Here is a 17477-nt window from a genome sequence, read left to right on the forward strand (position 1 = left end):
ACAGAGTTCTTATCCTGACCAACAAGGCCCTGCCCTGCCCGACTCTTTCCGCTGCCCTAACTCCTCCTCTGGGCCCCGCGGTCCTGTCCCCAGGCCATGCCTAGTCCCATCCCACGCACCCTCCTCTCAGCCCAAGGCAGTCTTCTTACCCCTCTTGGGACATCCTATCTGTTCTGTGTCTGCTCCCCAAGACCGCAAGCTCCCTGAGGGCAGGCTCACGTCTCTGTTGGTCCCTGTCTAACACCTAGCACAGTGCCTGGCACAGGATGCCCAGTAATATTTGTTGAATGAATAAGTGAATGAATGAATGCATGAATATCTCATTCTAGGTCCCCAAGAGCCCTGAGAAGTGACTAATACCACCAGTCGCTTTAGAGATCAGGGAACCAAGTCTCGAAATGCTAAGTTCCAGGAACACAGTGGGAACTCAGAAATTCCTGGTTCCCTTTTCTAACTTTGACATCACCGTGGGCCTCCCTCCAAGTAGTGGTGTCAGCAGCGGGCCTCACAGAGGAATCCACCGGCCGCTCTAAATCATAGAGTCTGCGGGTGGAAAGAGTCACACCCCTCACCCTGCCTCCCAGGAGAAGCGAAGGGATCCCGGAGTAGGGATGGGAATCCAGAGTTCGGACAAGCTGGACGCGGTCCATTGCATCTCCACGCCATGTCCCCATTTGGCCAGAGTTTGGGGGCTGGGGGAGGGCGGAGGTGGCTTTATCTTCTGCTCAAAGTCCAGTCTGGTCTGGCGGAGGAGGCTGCAATTCCCTTAGCAGTAAAAAGTTTACATGACTGATGTACACACACTTCTTAAGAAGGAACTTTGCTCAGAAAGGAAGTTTTGCATAATTTACCGCTTCAAGAGCCCAGACTTATTTATTTGTATCATTTGGGTCCTGAAATAGTCTAACTTTTTGGCACATTGATTCCAGCATCTCTTAAGGGGCCTTTCTGAGCACTCTTTGTAGAGGCGCCCAGAGCAGCTGGTCCCCCTTCCTTCTCCCCGCCAACCTCCCAGCCCCCGCCCTACCCCCGGCTAAGGGGCCTGGCTGCCCCCTGCACACTGGTATCCTGCTGGCCGCTGCTTTGTCACCTCTGCCCTCTGTGCCTGGCGGTCACACCACAAGGCTACTGGGGTGTCTTCCTGCCTCCGTGTGGAAGTTAGGGAGCCCGGTCTGAGCCCTGGTCCCCCACTAGTTAGGGGTTGGGTGATGTTAGACAAGTCGTTGACAGTCTGAGCTGAAGTTTCCTTACCTATAAAACTATGATAATTATCAGACCTACTTCGCAGAATTGTGAGAATATAATGGAGTCAAGGATACAGGCACTTAGCACAGTTCCTGGCAGGTGGCAGGCGCTTTAACAGACTTAACAGACATGAATTTTCCTTCTTTGCCATCCATCTCTTTCTCTTTTTCTTTCTTTTCATTTTGTCTCTTTTCTGTCATTTTCTGTCTTTCTTTTTTATAACAGTTTTATCGAGATATACTTCACATGCTGTACGATTCACTCATTTCAAGTGTACAGTTCACCGGTTTTTGGTCTGTTCACAGAGCGGTGCAGCCATCACCACAATCAATTTTAGAACATTTTCATCACCCCAAAGAAACCCTGTAGCCTTCAACTATCAACCTCCCGATCCCTGCATTCCCCAGACAACCACAAATCTCCTTTCTGTCTCTATAGATGTGCCTATTCTGGACATTTCAGATAATCCGTGTGCTTTTGTGCCTGGCTGTGTCACTTAGCATAATGCTGTTGAGGTTCTTTCGTTATTTTCTGTCTGTTCTTCCTTGCTTTCCTTTTTCCGTTCTGTTTCGTGTTTTCTTTCCCTCCCTTCCCCCACTCCCTTCTGTGTCCATGGTCCCGTTTCTCCTTCACCAGGCGCTCGGGCTTTATGGCAGCGCTCGGCGGTTGGTAGGCCCTTGGGGAGGGGGGCGGGAGGCTGCATCCTGGACCCGCAGGCGGCCCACGTCCCTACCTCCCGCCTGGGTGGGCTCGGAAAGGCCGTACTCAGGCCTGCGGGGCCCGCGCTTCTACACAGCTGCGGGCAGAGCAGCGGACTGCAGCAAGGTATTAACCCTTTTCATCTTCTGTCTCTTCAGAGAGTTTGGGGAGTGAGACCCCCTTCCCAGCCCTGGAGAGGAAGTCAGGGGAAGAGCAGAGGGAGAGGAGGTGGGAAGCCTTTTACAACCTCAAAAGTCAAGGAGAATAAATGGTGGCCCCCCCAGGAGTCACTTGAAAGGTAGAGAACCCCTCCTTTACCTCCCTGGTGATTGTGCCTTTGAAGCGAGCTGGAGGCCCCGTCTGTGCCCCGCCATCCTCCCTCCCTCCCTGGCTTTGCACAGACCCCTGCGCTCTCCCCACCTTCCCTTCTGGCTCCTTGTGCCGCAGATCTGACAGGACTGCTATGGAGCTGCCTTCCCAGGGGCTGCGAAGGGGAGGGAAGGGGAACCATGCCTTCGGGGCCGCTGCTAGTTGCTTCGTACCCATGAGAAAAAGGTGAACACTCTAGGTGAACAAATTAAGAGAAAGCCCTTTCTCCAGGGGACCCAGCCCCAGGCCGCACAGCTTGGCAAGCAGAAAGAGGTCTGGATTTCAGCCCCGATGCTCTTGTGCAGAGAACAGCCTGCGCAACTACAGGGAGGCCCTGTAGACCTTCCAGACCCCTGGGAGACGGCAGGGTGGAGGGCAGGGCTCTGCCAGCCTCTTCTGCAAAGGGCCAGATAGTAAATAAGTTAGCTTTGCGGCGCCTATGTTCTCCGTCACCACTACTCAACCCTGGCGGTACGGCACAAAAGCAGCCCCAGACGATCCTTAAATGAATGGGGGTGGCTGTCTTCCAATAAAACTTTATTTAGGGGCACCGAAATTGGAGTTCCATATCATTTTCACCAGTCACAAAATGTTATTCTTCTGTTCACTTTTTTTTTCAACCATTTCAACAAAATAGGTGGTGGGCTGAATTTGGCCCACAGGCTATCGTCTGCCAACCGCTGGTGTAGGGGAAAGAAAAGGGTGCCAATTCCAGCCCCAGCACTTGCTGGCTCCTGGACTGTAGGCAGGTGGCTTGCCCTGTCTGAGCCTCAGCTTGCCCATCTGCAAAATGGGGATAAAAATACCTCCCTGTGAGGATTGTGATGAGGCTTAGCACCGATTTGTGCAAAGCTCCCGACACAGGGTAGATGCTTGTAAGGGGTCATTTTTCTTTCTTCCTTTCTTTTCCCTTTATTTCTTCCTTCCCCCCTCCCTCCTTCCCTCCCTCCCTCCCTCTCTTCCTTCCTTCCTTCCTTCCTTCACTCCTTCCCTCCTGTGGCCCCTCTGTAAAGGAGCAGCTGAAAAGTCTATGGCAGGCTCTGTGGACTTGTGTCTCAGCTGTGGCCACTGAATCGCTCAGTTTGAACATTGACCCTGAGGCTCGTGTCCCTCCTCTGAAAATGGGGGGCTTGGATCCATCTCAGGGGACCATTCCAACACTAATTATATATAAATGCCTAACAAGAGAGAGAAATTATGCCAAACCCCCAACTGTGTTTGTGTCAAAAATCTTCTGGCGAGGGCGAGGAGGAACCTGTTTTTCATACTAATGAGTCACCCTGAGCATGGAGGCAAATGCAGTAAAACATGTCTTTGTCGCAACCTGAGCCTTGAGTGCAGGGGTCACAGGCAGGTAGGGATGCAGATTGGGTGCAGGACAGAGCTCCTAGAGAGACCCAGCCTGGCAGACAGGGGACTGGGGTTTCTCACTGCCTCTGCCACTGACAGGCTGTGTGGCCTTTAGAAGATCACATCCCCCTCTGAGCCCCAGTTTCCTCATCTGTCAAGGAGAGCTAAGGCTTCTAGCAGATGTCACTGCTCTTAAAGAAACAGCAGTGAGCCACAGGGCTCTCTGTTTTCGGGTGATGCTGTGTTCACTAAACCTACAGCAGCTGTTTGTGGTCGTGTCAGGGGACAGGGACGGGGTGTGCCTGAGACCCAGTGGGTATTTTAGGGCGTCCACAGCCCCTGAGGATCCCCTGAGAAGTGAGGACCATTCCCGCGCTGCCCACCTCTGGGCAGGGAGGTGGGGGGCAGGGGAGTTTGTCCCAGCTCCCCAAAGCGGCACGTGGCTCTGCTTGTCCACATCTGATCGTGCAGAAGGCTGCAGCTTGCAGGAAGGGCCACAGGCTTTGGGACCCACGGGCGGGTGGATGAGACTCAGGGCTTCCTCATTCCAGGACTGAGCACATGCCAATGTCACCCAGGGACAGACGCTCTGGGTGGGTGGGCAGCAGGGCATTCCCCAGCACCCAGCGGATTTGGGGGAACTTGCCTTTTCCACACTGACTTGGGAAACACAGAATATTTACGAATACTTCATCATCATTGAAATGGAACATTAAAATTGAAAGTCAAAGAGAAACCCCATTCCTGTTGCCATCTCACACAAGCCCTGAAGTCACGCTCCGTACTCCCTTTCTGTCACTCATGAGAGAGGTGGTCCTAATACCATGGCGACAAGAGGATCCGCATGTGGAGATCCTAAGCAGGTCTCTGCTTTAGAGGCTGCTGAGTCTTACTGATTCATTCACTCAGTCGCCCTTTAGTGCCCCTTCCCCGTAGGGGGTGGGGGGTGGGGGGTAAAGGGGGCGACTAATGGATGTGTGAGATGAGCTGTGGGATAAGTGCTGGGACCTGGCAGGTGTGGGGACCCAGGGGGCCCCGGGGTGGCCCGGGAATCGGGCAAAGCCTCCTGGAAGGGGTGATGGCTCAGCTGACTCCTGAGGGACAAGCAGGAGTTTTCTAAGCTGGAGGGCAGAGGTTAGAGGTGCCATCCTAGGCAGAGGAGCCTGGAAGTGGGGGAGGAAAGGAGGGACGGGGAGGGGACGGAGGGACCGGGGATTCACAGACGATGGGAAGGCGACTGATGGGCAGGTACTTCCTTTGCTAAAACTTTGCCCCCATCTGAAAAGTAGGACTGATCATCCCAGCTCCTCCCTCCCAGGGCTGGGAAAGGGACCAAGGGCGTTAATGCTTGGCCTGGGACGGAAGCTTAGGGCAGAGCGCTGAGTCCGCTCAGGTGTAAGATTCTTTGCTTCATTCTGCTCTGGACGCCCACAGGCCACCACTTCACGGATGGTGGAAAAACGTACATTTTCCAGGTCAGGGGCTCTCAGGCACTTCCAGCTGTAAACACGGTGACTTTGGAAGTTGAACCCAGTCAATACAAGAGTCTCTCCACTGCCCCCTCCTTCCCTCCAGGGCAAGCTAAGTTCCCGGAGGCTGTCTGGCCCCCATGGCTATCTTCTCCCTCCATGGTGCCCATGCCATGCCTGGGCCCTGGGGACACAGCTGGCCTGCTCCAGGCCGCCCCTGGGTTGCTGAGGAAGAGCCACACCCTCCCAAGGGCCTCGGCCTCTGCTACAGGCCCCCAGGCCCCCAGGAATCCCCCAGCAGGCAGGCCCCAAGGCCCAGCCACACGCTAGGGCTCACTGTAGGTCTGGGAGATTTTAGGGGCCTCTTGTACCCCATGTGAGAGCAGAGGAACTGGGGTACAGAGCTCCGTGAAGCCTCTTCACGGCCATGTCTGCAGGCCCACCCCCCGCCTTGTCCTAGGAAGCCGAACACAAGCCCCTCTACTTTCAGACACTCACACTCATCCTCCAGTGACCCCCTCATCTTGCCTCCAACGAGCATTCTGACCCCAAAGGACAGGCTGGGGGCAGGGCCCACTCTAGCAGCTAACTCAGCCTCCTGCCCCAGCTTCCTCTCTGGGTGCTGGGGAACTGCTCTCACAGGCTTCTGAAAGCCAAATGCCCTTGAACTCTCTCACCATTGTTTCTGTTTCTGTTCCGAGTCACTGCCTGAAGGGCGGGGGGGGGGGTGGCACTGGCAATGGGGACAAGCCCACTACATCTCAAATTAGTATCCTGTCCTACCCCACCAGCGACACACCGCACACCTGACACACTGGCCCACGTTCAACACCTAACTAGCCGGTGATGGTGACTATTAACCACCACTGCCCTGGGAATGGCTGAGCCTGGTAGAGTCAGACTGCCTGGGAGCTGATGGACCCTGGGCACGTTACCTCTCCGTGCCTCCATTTCTTCATCTGTAAATGGGGATGTTGCTAGTACCCGCTTCAAAAGGTCGTTGTAAGGGTTCGAGGAGAGAATAGATACACAGGCCCCAGAACAGTATCGTCCACAGCAGTTCACTGGCAGGCATGGGGCTCCAAGAGGAGCCTCGAGATTGACTAAAATGTTCTCCTATTGTTGTATTTTGCCCTTGTCTCGACGTTATTTTTGCTCTTATAAGCAATCCTCTGATGAACATCTCCATGCCGAGAATATTCTGTTTCTTTCAAATTATTTCCCCAGAAACTGAATTTCTGGAACCGGAATTACTGGTGAAAGGAGAGGGATATTTGAGGCCTTTTGTTACACTTTGCTTAATTGTTTTCTAGACTGGCTGTACGGGGGCCCACCAGCCACCTCTGAAGGCATCACTTCCTGGGTGCCACGCAGGGGGAGGGTCCTAGAAGGGCTGTGAGGGGGGCTGAGTAGGGCAGAGGTACAGCTGGCAAGGAGAAGGGGTCTTTGGCATTTAAGGATGGACAGAGGGGCGGGGAAGAGGGAGAAGAAGGGGCTAAGGAGGAACCATCAGAGAGATGAGCCCACGTCCAGGGCCTGAGCCGTTCAGAGACTACAGAGCAAATAAGTCTTCAGTCAAAAGAACTGGCATAGTGATGCCAGGAGCTGAGGCCGGGATGCAGCGCCCGACCCACCTTGATGACCTTGGGCAAATGGCAGCCTCTCTGAGCTTCAATTTCCCATCTATGAAATGGGCGTGACCTTTCGCCTGCCTCAGCGGGGTGGGATGGAGTGAGTGATAGGACATGACTTTGAGACTTGCCTCGGGCACTGTGGGTTCTTTTTCCGTGAGCACCCACTGGCGTGAGTGGGCATGGTTTTGGGGGTTTCCTTCAGTTTTAAAAGACATTCCAGAGTTTCAGGGAGAGGATTGGGCAAGCCAGCCAGTCTCAAAGAGAGGTTACTTAGGGTTGGAGCAGCCGGGCAGGGTGAACACAAGATCTCCCTTGGGACTGGGGAGGTCTGATCATGGCCCAGAGTCCACATGCATTGGACGGGGAGGGGAGGTGGGGGCAGGGAATCTCCAGCTTTGCAGGTGGGCCAAGCTGGGCTCTTTCAATCCTCCACCACTTATTGGCTGTGCAAGTGAACTAAAGTTCTTTGGGCTCAGACTTCCTCATCTGTTGGAGATAAGAATATCGTAACTCTATCATATGTATCACATGGATATTGCGAGAGTTCAACGTTAAGTGCCTGACCCATGATGACTCTCAACGTTTTATTATTCTGCCGTCTCATTCATCAGCAAAAAGTGGGTGACACGGAGGCAAAGGAAGGGTTGAGTGGAAGTGAGCCGCGGCACGCCTTCACTTCTCCTTCAAGCAGCAAGCCCAGCGTGCTATAACATGCCCAACACTCCTTACCGGCTGTGTGACCTCGGGCAAGTTTCCTAACCTCTCTGTGCCTTAGTTTCCTCCTCCATCAAATAGGGGGACTAACGGTACCTACCCCTTGAGGTTGAGCTCATATTTACAAAACGCCCAGAACCAGGCCTGGCGTGCAGCAGGAGCTCCGTGCATAGCGGCTGTCATCTGGTTGCTCTTAGGGCTCAGAGCACAGGCTTTGGACCTAGCAGACGTGGCACAGAGCCCTGTTCCTCCACGCACTGGTGTGACCTTGGTCAGGCAGGTCACTTAATCCCACGAAAAGCCAGTTCCCTCATCTGTAAAGAAGTGGGTGGTGGGGCCCCCAAGGCACCCCAAACACACAGTAAGCACTCAACGTGACTATTGACTGAGGGCCTTAAAGAGGACCCCATGGAAACTGCCAGACCCATGCCCTGAGGCCTTGGCTCTCCCAGTGGTGGGTGCATGCTTCTCCCACCTTATTTGTCATGAAAATGAACACTGTTTTTGCAAAACTCCTGCAGGAAGCCTTTGCCCAGCTTGAAGGACAGAAAGAGAGCTCCATCTATGGACTTGGCCATGGGCGCCCATCATCCTACCCCGGCCCTCCACCCTTCAAAGCAGACGCTGATGCAGGCAAACCCTCTGTGTTTACTTCCAGAAAAGTATGAGAAGGCCCTGAAAAAAATCATTTCTTTCATGAGCGGAGGGCTGAAGTTTGGTCATTTCGGCCAAATACTGGGTAGTACTGGTTTGTGGTAGAAAACAAAGTTATTTGAAGATAACACTCATACGAGTGGGCTCTGGGTAACTTGGCATCCTGAAATTTCCACCTCATAGCTTATTTTAGGACAACCAGAAATTAGGTCTGCTTGGAGAAGAGGGTCACCCCTGATTTTGGCAAAAGCGTAAGGCAAGGGGACAGATGCTTGGTGGGTTGTGGCTGGCTCCCAGGACACTAGAGGGCCACTTCCCCTTTCTAAGTTCCTCCACTTCCCTTTCCTCAAAAAGGAGAGGGGACTTTGCACTGACCCAGTTCGCAGGATATATGTGAAACTGCCCTTCTGGGTGTGGCAGTTCCCCCAGATGCTTGGGTGCAGGATAAGCAAGGGTCTGGGTTCAGGGATCAACCCAGCCTTCAACACGCAGTCCCTCAAGTGCCAGTTCTTGGTGACCCTCAGGGAAAAGCAGCTAATGGCTGTACCCATCGCGGGAAACAAAGGAGGAGGGAGAAAGGGAGAATCTTCTGGAATTTCTAAACGTTTCTCTTCTCCCATCACTTCTCCTGGCTTCTACAGCACTTCCCCTGGGATTATGCCCATTTTACAGATGAGGAGATGGGCTTCGACAGGGAGGTGGAGCTGTCTGAGACCCGACAGCAGGGGAGTGAGGAAGCCTCAAACTGAATGCATGACTCCTGGTTCTAAATCTCACATTTTGTCCCAATCATCCCAACACAGGGCTGGTGCTCAGCAGGTATTTGCTGAAATGGTCACCATGCCTCACTGTCTGTCCCAAGGTCCTGGCTCACAATGCTCTTCTGGGCTGGTAGTAGTGGGAAGGTAGATATAGAAATAAAGCCAGCATGAGACATCACACAGAGGGGTAAGGGCTGTCCCACAGCCAGGGGAAGTGCTTCTGCTTCTGCTGACCTGTGAACTTGGGAAGTCAGAAAATGGGAGAATCACTATCGAAAATGAGATTGGCTGGGTTTTTCATTCATTAGTTCACACACACGATTGAACACCTGCTATAAACTTGGACAGTGGGGTAGATGATGAAAAATCCAACACCTGCCTTTAGTCTGGGAGTTAGACAGGTAAACTGATGGTTAACCCAAGGAGGTTAAGTGTCTCAGCGGAGGGGCTGTAGGAGCCAGGAGGGAATCAGTAATCCTGGGAGACCTCAGAGACAGCTTCCCAGAGGAGGTGATGCCTGAACAGAACCTTGAAACACTTCAAAGTGCACAGCAAAGAAGGTAAAGGAATTTCAAGCAATGGGGATGACATGTGTGTAGGTGCAAGTACAAGACAGAGCAGAGTAATGTGTGCATGAGGTGGTTCTGTGTGATAATTTGTACTATAAGCAGTAGTAGATGGTAATGGAAAAGGTCACTGACAGTCATTATCTGAGTCCTTACAATTGTCCTGTGAGCTTGATATTATTAACATATTTCACAGACGAGAAAACCGAGGTTCAGAGCGAGACTGAGCAAGGCTTCTCACTGAAACTGGGTCCTGACCCCTGGTGGCTGAACATATTATAGCACCCACATGTGAAAAGATATTCAAAGAACATTTATTTAAGAATGCTACTAGGACACTATTAACTGCCAGTAGCAGAAACCCAATTAAAAGAGGTTGGGATTGGTGGAGGTAGGGAACTAGCTTATAGAACTGAAGAAATCAAGAGTAGCTTCAAGTTGGATTCAGGGGCTCAAATGTCATCATAAATTTGTCTTTCTCCAGCTTTCAACGCAGTTTCACCCTGTGTTGCCTTCATTTTCAGTTAGAGTCTCCCCATGGTGCCACCAGGAGCTCCAAGCTTACATCTTACCATCTTAGTAGCCCCAGTGGAAAATATGCCCCTTTCCTCCCGTTCCAACAGAAAGTTTTAGGCTTAAGTTTCATTGGCTGGATGGGGTCCTGTCTCTACCTCTGTACCCAGACCTGGAGCCAATGCAATGAATAAGGTAAATCTCACCTCACCCACATGGACAAAGAGTAGGGAAGTTTGGATCCCAAAGAAGAATCAAGATGTTATTGCCAAGAGAAGGGGAATTGATGATGGGAAGGTAAAAATAAGATGTTTACCATAAGCACTTACCGAATGGCAGACAACCTATTATGTGCTCTCCTAGAACCCCATTAACATCTCCTAGCCTCAAGTGTCAGAGCTCAGGGCAAAGATGGGACATAAAGGAGTCCAGGAATATTAAACATACAAGTATCTCTAGACGTGTGTAATGTAATGAAGTCTACACAGTGTGGGAATCCAGCTTAGTGTCTCATCCCAACTTACCTTTGGCATGGATGGCAAGCTAAGCAAAGGAGGAAGGGCCCCATACCACTAGACATTATTAAGTTAAATATGCATGGCAAAAAATTTTAATAAGAGGATGGAAATTCCATATGGTAAGGAGGAAAGGGAAGGAGAAAAAAGACAGTTTAAAACAAAGCAAAAAAAAAAGACAGGAAATATTAGAAAAGATGGGACAAATGTAGAACACAAAATCACATAGAAGAAATTAGTCAAAATATATCAGTAATCACAGGACATGTAAATGGAATAACCTGGGCCAATTAAAACAATGGAGATTGTCAGACTTGATTTTTTTTAAACCCAAACAAATATTTTTACAAAGAGATACACTTAAGGAAACAAAAAAGTTGAAAGTATAAGGAAGGAAAAATAAGATACACTAGGCAAATACTAACCAAAAGAAATCTGGGTAGCTATATTAACAGCAGACAAAGTGAACTGTAAGCAAAAAATATTACTAAAGATAAAGAGGGTCACCATCTTTTGAAAAAAGATTCAATTCACTAGAAGGATAAGAATTCTAAACTTGTATGTACCAAATAAACCATCTTCAAAAAGTAAAACTGACAAAGTAACATTGACAAAACTACAAAGAGAAATTAATCATTAACATCATAAGCAAACAATATTAAGACTAAAAGGGAGATATTATTATAGATTTTGCAGAGATTAAGAAAGATGATAGGAACATTGTGGTCAATTTTATGCCCAAAACAAGGGAAAATTCAGATGCAGTGCACGAATTCCTAGCAACAGAACGTGCCAAAACTGACTTGGGAAGAAGCAGAAAACCCGAATGGTCCTATAACCATTAAAAAATAAAGAAAGTGAATGAAACACCAGTAGTACTTGGTTTTGCCAAGGATTTCTACCAAACACTCAAGGAACAGATTGTTCCAGTCCTGCTCAAACTCTTCAGAGGAGAGTAAAAGGGAAACTCTCCTGTTTATTTGATGAGGCCAATAGAGTGTAGATTCAAAAACAAGTATGAGAAGGGAGAAGATAAAAATGAGAAACAACCCAGATGTCCACCAGCAGGTGAATGGATAAATAAATTGGAGTATCTTCCCATGATGGAATACTTTATGACTGTGAAAATGAACTACAGGTTCACGCATTGACAGAGTTTAATCTCAAAAGTATAATGTTAAACAACAACTAAAAAAAGGAAGCTACAGAAAAGAATCCTAAAACATGGTTCCATTTATATAAAAGTAAAATGCCGGCAGAACAACACAGTATATTATTCAGGAGGACATACATATTTGCTGAAACAAGTCGGGGACTGATAAATTCTGTTTCTTAACCTGAGAGGTGGTTACACTTGTATTCATTTTAATATTCTTTAATATTTTAAGCCACACATATGTGTTTTTTATATAGCCTCTTTGATGTATTTCATTTACAAATATTTAATGACACAATCTCCATGTAGCAAAAAGATATGTCTGAGTAGAGGAGTTATTTGAGATGTTTATTTTCTTCTTTATGTTAGTCTCTATGTTCTGAATTTTTTACTATGAACATGTGATACTTCCATAATAATATTATTTTAAATGATTTTACAGCCTTTTAGAAGAAGGGAGGTAATTTCCTAGCCTAGAGCTAGCTTGTCTTTGATAATTTCACTAATCTACGTGAAAGTCACTTTATCACACTTCAGGCTCCATCTGGAATGTTAATCCAAGGGTAGATACCTGCCTACTTGGTCAAATATGTACACTGCTGGCGTGGAGAAGAACCGGAGCCTCTGAAGTGCAGGGGTGTGACCTGGAGGTCCAGGTGAGGGCAGGTGTTCTGGGGGCGGTGGGGCTGGCCAAACCCATGAGAGAGCTTGGGCCATGCAAGGCCTCCAGCACTGGCTAAGCCAGAACACACCATGCACTGAAGGAAGCTTGGGTGTTGGCTGTGGGTGCTGGCTGTGTCATTGTTCACAAAGCCTTTACAAAGGCAGGCATCCAAATCTACACCTCCCCTCTGATGGTCTCTAAGGGGAAGCATGATGCTTTTCTCTCTCTCCATGTGGAAGGGAGTGAGTTCGATTCCTCTGGCGGCCAGAATACCCTAACAGATGATGGCTAGAGCTGAGGCCAGGCATGAGTTTCATGGGACATCCAGAGGACCCACAGTGAGTCTCAGGACCAAGCAAGGGCTAGCTTCCAGCCTGAAACTGGACGAAGAAAACTACTGCTCCAGCCTAGGCAGGGAAGCAAGAAACTAGGTGGCATCCATTGCCTTAGACAGAGCTAAAGCCAGATTTTTTCCTGCCCTGGAGCTGCAGAGACCCCAGGCAGAGTGTCTAGGGACACCAAGCAATACTTAGCTTCTCCTGCATTGGGGCCAAGCGTGAGCCAGGATGGGCCAGGACTTGCAAGGACACTCCTCAAACCACACTTGCTTGCAAATCCCCTTCCCTGTGCAGCCCATAATCCTCTCCCAACTGCATTATATTCACTTAAATCTCTACACCACCTGGCTGTTCTCACTGAAATATATTTATAAGACTTTATATCATCACCATAAATGGAAATGCAGTATCGCTTGTGGAAAACAGAAAGTACTTGTGATCATAGAAACAATGACACAAAACAATGCCACCCAAGTCTGGCCAGATCCCATTGCCTGATGAAAGCTCTGAGCCTGTCCCCACTCCAGGTTATAAAGGGACACCTGCGTGTTGAGTACTAAAAACACAGGCCCTCCACACTGAGGCTTTTTCTCTTGACCTCAGAAGGCTTGAAATAAAAACAATGAAGGAATTCTTACTCACTGAAAGTATCAGAAGGAAAAAGCAGGTCAGCTGTCTACATCTTAGCAGGCAACAGGGCAAAGGAATTTTGTATAACCAGATATGGGGGAAGTCTTCATCTTTCTGACAATGTATGTCAAATACTTTTTTAAAAACTTTCCTCCCAAGTGTTTGGCTAACTTACCTTTAGTGACCTTCAATCAGCTTGACTCAACGGACACAACTGATGACCTACTACGTGCCGGTAGCCACTTAGTAGGGGTTTGAAAGGCAAGCGCCTTGCCTTCAGGGACCACACATTCTAATGGAGAGACGGACGCATTCACAACTGATTTTAATGCAAGGCTGACTAAATCTTTGTGTCTTCTTCTCCCAGCCTTCCCCCAACTCATGCAAAACATGATGTAGGTGTTCAGGAATCATTTTATTCAGACACAGAAATAGCAAACATTCATTGGTCTCCTACCATGAGCCAGGCAATGTGTGGGATACTTTTAAACATATTTTATAACACTTAATCCTTTCAAGAATTGGAAAAGTGGTTATTTTTACCTCCACTTAAGGTTCAGAGAGGTTAAGTAACTTGACCAAGTGTACACAGCATGTTAGAAGCTGATTTGGGGTTTGAAAGCAAGTCTCCTGAATGCTCCCCATTGTGGGTTGAGGGAACAAGTCCCTGTTGCACGTGGGAGGTTCCCCGCCCCATACCACCCCACCCTTCCCAGCTCCCAGCTTAGAAGAAGCAAAGGCCAGAGGCTAGGTCTGGCCCTACTGGCCTTGCTCGGTGGTCACCTCGGCCCTAACCTATGCTTGTGTCTCCCCAGGAAGCCAGCGATGTCCTGCACCCTGTGCTCCAGCAATCTTCTGAGCTGCTGCAAGAGGCTGTGGGCGCTTAGATTCCTCCAGAGACACGTGGGAGGCCCCTTGGAGGAGCAGCCGGGAAAGCCACTGTCTGAGGAGCTGCTAAGGACACTGGCCCAGGAATCGGTGAGGATGCTGCCCTCCGAGGCTGTCTAGACCCAGCCCCAGAACGCTGAAGATCCTGCTTCTGGTCACCAACATTTGACTCCTGGAGCCACTAAGGACCCAGCAGCCCCCCCAAACCACCGAGGACACACCCTAGCCTGAGTCTGGGATCTCCCAGGGCACATCGTGGGTGCTGGGGTCCTCTGGCCTCGGATGGAGCAGATGATCTGCGCTCAGACTCCCCTGGGTCTGGGTCTGCTGAATCCCATGGGTTCAGAGCTCACGTTGGTGCTGGCCCTGAGTCACGGGCAGAGACGGTGGGACTTTCGGGGATGCGCACACGGGCGCGTACACGGAGGTGTATGTGCAGACACACGCCTGCCCTCTGAGCACGGCGGAGGGTGGTTGCCATGAAGCATTGGCCTCTCACTCCCTCGTGGGTCCTGCGGGATGAAGGGAGGGAAGGGAAGGGAAAGGAAGGACGTTAGCCTTTAATGAACACCTACTGTGTGCCGAGTACACATGAGCTCATGCCGCATGAGCTCACGTCATCCTCGTTACATGTGGCAGGGATGGTCGACCTGTCTTTACAGGAATGGAGATTGAGGCTCAGAGAAGTAAGGGGCCACTCAGCTAGAAAGTGTGCCTGGCACATAGGAAGCACTTGAGAATAGTTGTTAAAGGAAGGAACAAACAGACGAATAGACCAATGGGAGGATGGGTAGAAGCCCGTGCTCTTGACACAACACTACACTGCCTCTCAGGAGAGGCCACGATATTTCCTTGACTCAGCCGACCCTCCTGCTAGCGAGGCTCAGACCCGGAGCCTGGGGGGTCCCTTCATGCTGCAGTTCTGACCCTCTCTGGTGCTTTCCATCAACAAGGAGTGGCATGGAGCAGACTTGCTGGGGAAAGTGTGCGGGGCCACAGGGACGGACAGGGAGAGGTGGGGTGGTGAGGACATGACAGGCGGGGGTGGGGACGTTGGCCCCGCTGCACTCTCTGCTGGATGCGGGACCGTGGGCGTGGCGGTGGACACCTTGGAGCAGCTCTTTACTCCTCTGCCCCAGGGGCTACGCTCCCCTTTCCTATTTTCAGGGTTGTTGAAGAGGCCCAAGGAGGTGGAGCCCCAGAGAGATAAGGGTGTTCCTGGGCTCTCCTCGCTGACCGCTGCCCCTCCCTGAGCCCACTCTTCCCTTGGTTCCAAGAACCCCTGTTGTGGTCCCCCTCTCCATCCACCCATGCCTTTTCAGTCCCTCTTTCAGCCCACCGTTCTCTCCCCAGCCACCACATGTGCTGTTCCCCAAGGCTCAGTCCTGAGTCTTCTCCTCTCACTGCGATTTCTCGCCCTCTGTGGCCTCGTCTCCACCCTCTGAAGGTACTAGGAGACTTATCTCTAAGGAGATTACTCACACATGTGTACCTGGAGCCCAGGCTCCTTCTGGGAGCCTTTGACCGGCTTTCAACCTCACCCTGAGCATGTCCACAACTGCACCTTGACCATCTCCCTCCGCCTGCTCCTCTCCCAGGGTCCCCCTTCTCGGACAGAAGCCCTGCCATTGGCTTCAAAGGTCAATCTTGGCATCGACTTTCTCCTGGCTCCACATGGTCCATCCTCTTGTATCCTAGCTCCCACTTGTATCCACCGTTTACCTGGTTCTCTCCACCTGCCTTGTCATCACTCAGTCCCACTGCCATCCCCTCCATCAGGACAATTGAAACAGCTTCCCGTATTCCCCACTGGCCTCCCTCCAGCCCACCCTCCACCCCATGGCCACACTGGGCTGTGCAAAATGCAAACCCATACAGAAAACCATCTTTCCCACAGCCCTCAGGCCCCGCGTGGTGGGCTCCGACATGCCTTCCAGCCTCCTCTTGCCCCACACTCCCTTCCATCTCTTCATCCCAACCCTACCGGCCTTCTCCTTTGGGTTTATTTATCTCACTACTCCTTCCAGCTACCAGGCCACACACAGAGCTGCTTCCATGACTTGAAAAGCTCCTCTTGCCCTTTCAGCCATAGGATCTCAGCCAAAACGTCACTTCTTGAGGGAGTCTTTTTTGACCCTCCCTACTGGGTCAGTCCTCCCACCCATACCCCCAGAACTGTCCTTGGAAGCCATGGGCATGGTTGTCATTTACAGTCATCTGTGTGGTTCCCTGACCCCTGTCCGTCTCCCCTACTCAGGAGGTCATGAGTCTTGCCTGTTTCTGTTGACCATTTTATGTCTAGCCCTTAGAAGACTGTTTGGCCTATATAGTAGGAGCTTTAAGCAGTTTATCTGCCAATACACCTGAAGGCACAATTTGCCCCAGTGGCCCCCAGAGATGCTCAGTCTCTTGGCTGGATTCCTTCTGGAAACCCCAGAATCCCCTTCTTGGAAATTTCCTCAAGAGTCTGAGACAGGTGAATCTCTAAGTCATGGCCAAGTAGATAGAGCATAAGACTGGTCTGGCTGATCACAGACTCAGCTGGTCAGGGCTGAGGTCAAGGTGCTCACATGCCACTTGCCACTGCAGGTCTGTCTCTAGCTGCCCCTGCCCTCCTGGGGGCCTCCTGGAGCCCCTGCTGGCTGAAGAAGTGAGGCACATGCTCCCTAGAGGAGAACCATCTGTGGTGGGCCCCCAAATCCATGTTTTGTGTTACCATCATGTTCCAATAAAGCAATCAAAACAGATGCTGCCTTGCGGTTTTATTTTTTAACTTCCTGGTGAGGAAATACTTCCCAAACTTCATCATATGGTGTGTCTTGATTTAGAAAAAGAATTATCATAAAATGTTGGGGTAAAGGCCAACTGGGAAATTGCCTTAAAAGGTGAAAGAGTTTTCAGGTAATTAGGTCTCATCTTGAAATGCCCTGTTAGAAATGAGGGACGGGCTGATCATAAACATCAGATCTTCTTCCTGCTCACCTAGTGAGCCAGGTACATGGTAGGCACTCAGTGTTTGTGGAATGGAATATTTCAGAAATTGTCCGATGCAGAGATGCTTTTGGTAGGTGGGAGAAAAAGACATCTTTAAAATGGAAAACTTGTCAATCGGGGAAGTATTCCACAGTCACGAGTAGGTGGGTGAAGTGTAAGTAAAAAACCAGGTCAAGGAAAAAATTCGTCGATTCTGTGCAAGGAATGATTCCCAAAGGCACCCATGAAAGGGTTTGGAAAATGGAGGGAGTTGACCAGTGTCAAGGTCACCATTTGATAACTGCAGTGTCGGCGGTGAGCAGTGTCCCCTGGGGTGGA

General features: G+C 50.4%; 1 protein-coding gene across 3 annotated transcripts in view; it reads left to right on the plus strand.

The window, feature by feature from the left end:
- The window catches only part of HRH2 (histamine receptor H2), a 47996-nt gene extending 31143 nt beyond the window's left edge, over window positions 1–16853 (plus strand). For 2 of the 3 annotated variants that reach the window (XM_057539059.1, XM_057539065.1), the window contains exon 3: window positions 14093–16853. In XM_057539059.1, the coding sequence (XP_057395042.1) occupies window positions 14093–14285 (193 nt within the window). In that variant the 3' untranslated portion in view covers window positions 14286–16853. Of the gene's footprint in view, window positions 1–2102; window positions 2243–14092 lie in introns of all 3 variants that reach the window. The other variant, XR_009006752.1, reaches the window with a different exon arrangement.
- The last annotated feature ends 624 nt before the right edge of the window (window positions 16854–17477 follow it).

This window comes from Balaenoptera acutorostrata, chromosome 2, assembly GCF_949987535.1.
Source record: "Balaenoptera acutorostrata chromosome 2, mBalAcu1.1, whole genome shotgun sequence".
Classification (NCBI taxonomy): Eukaryota; Metazoa; Chordata; class Mammalia; order Artiodactyla; family Balaenopteridae; genus Balaenoptera; species Balaenoptera acutorostrata.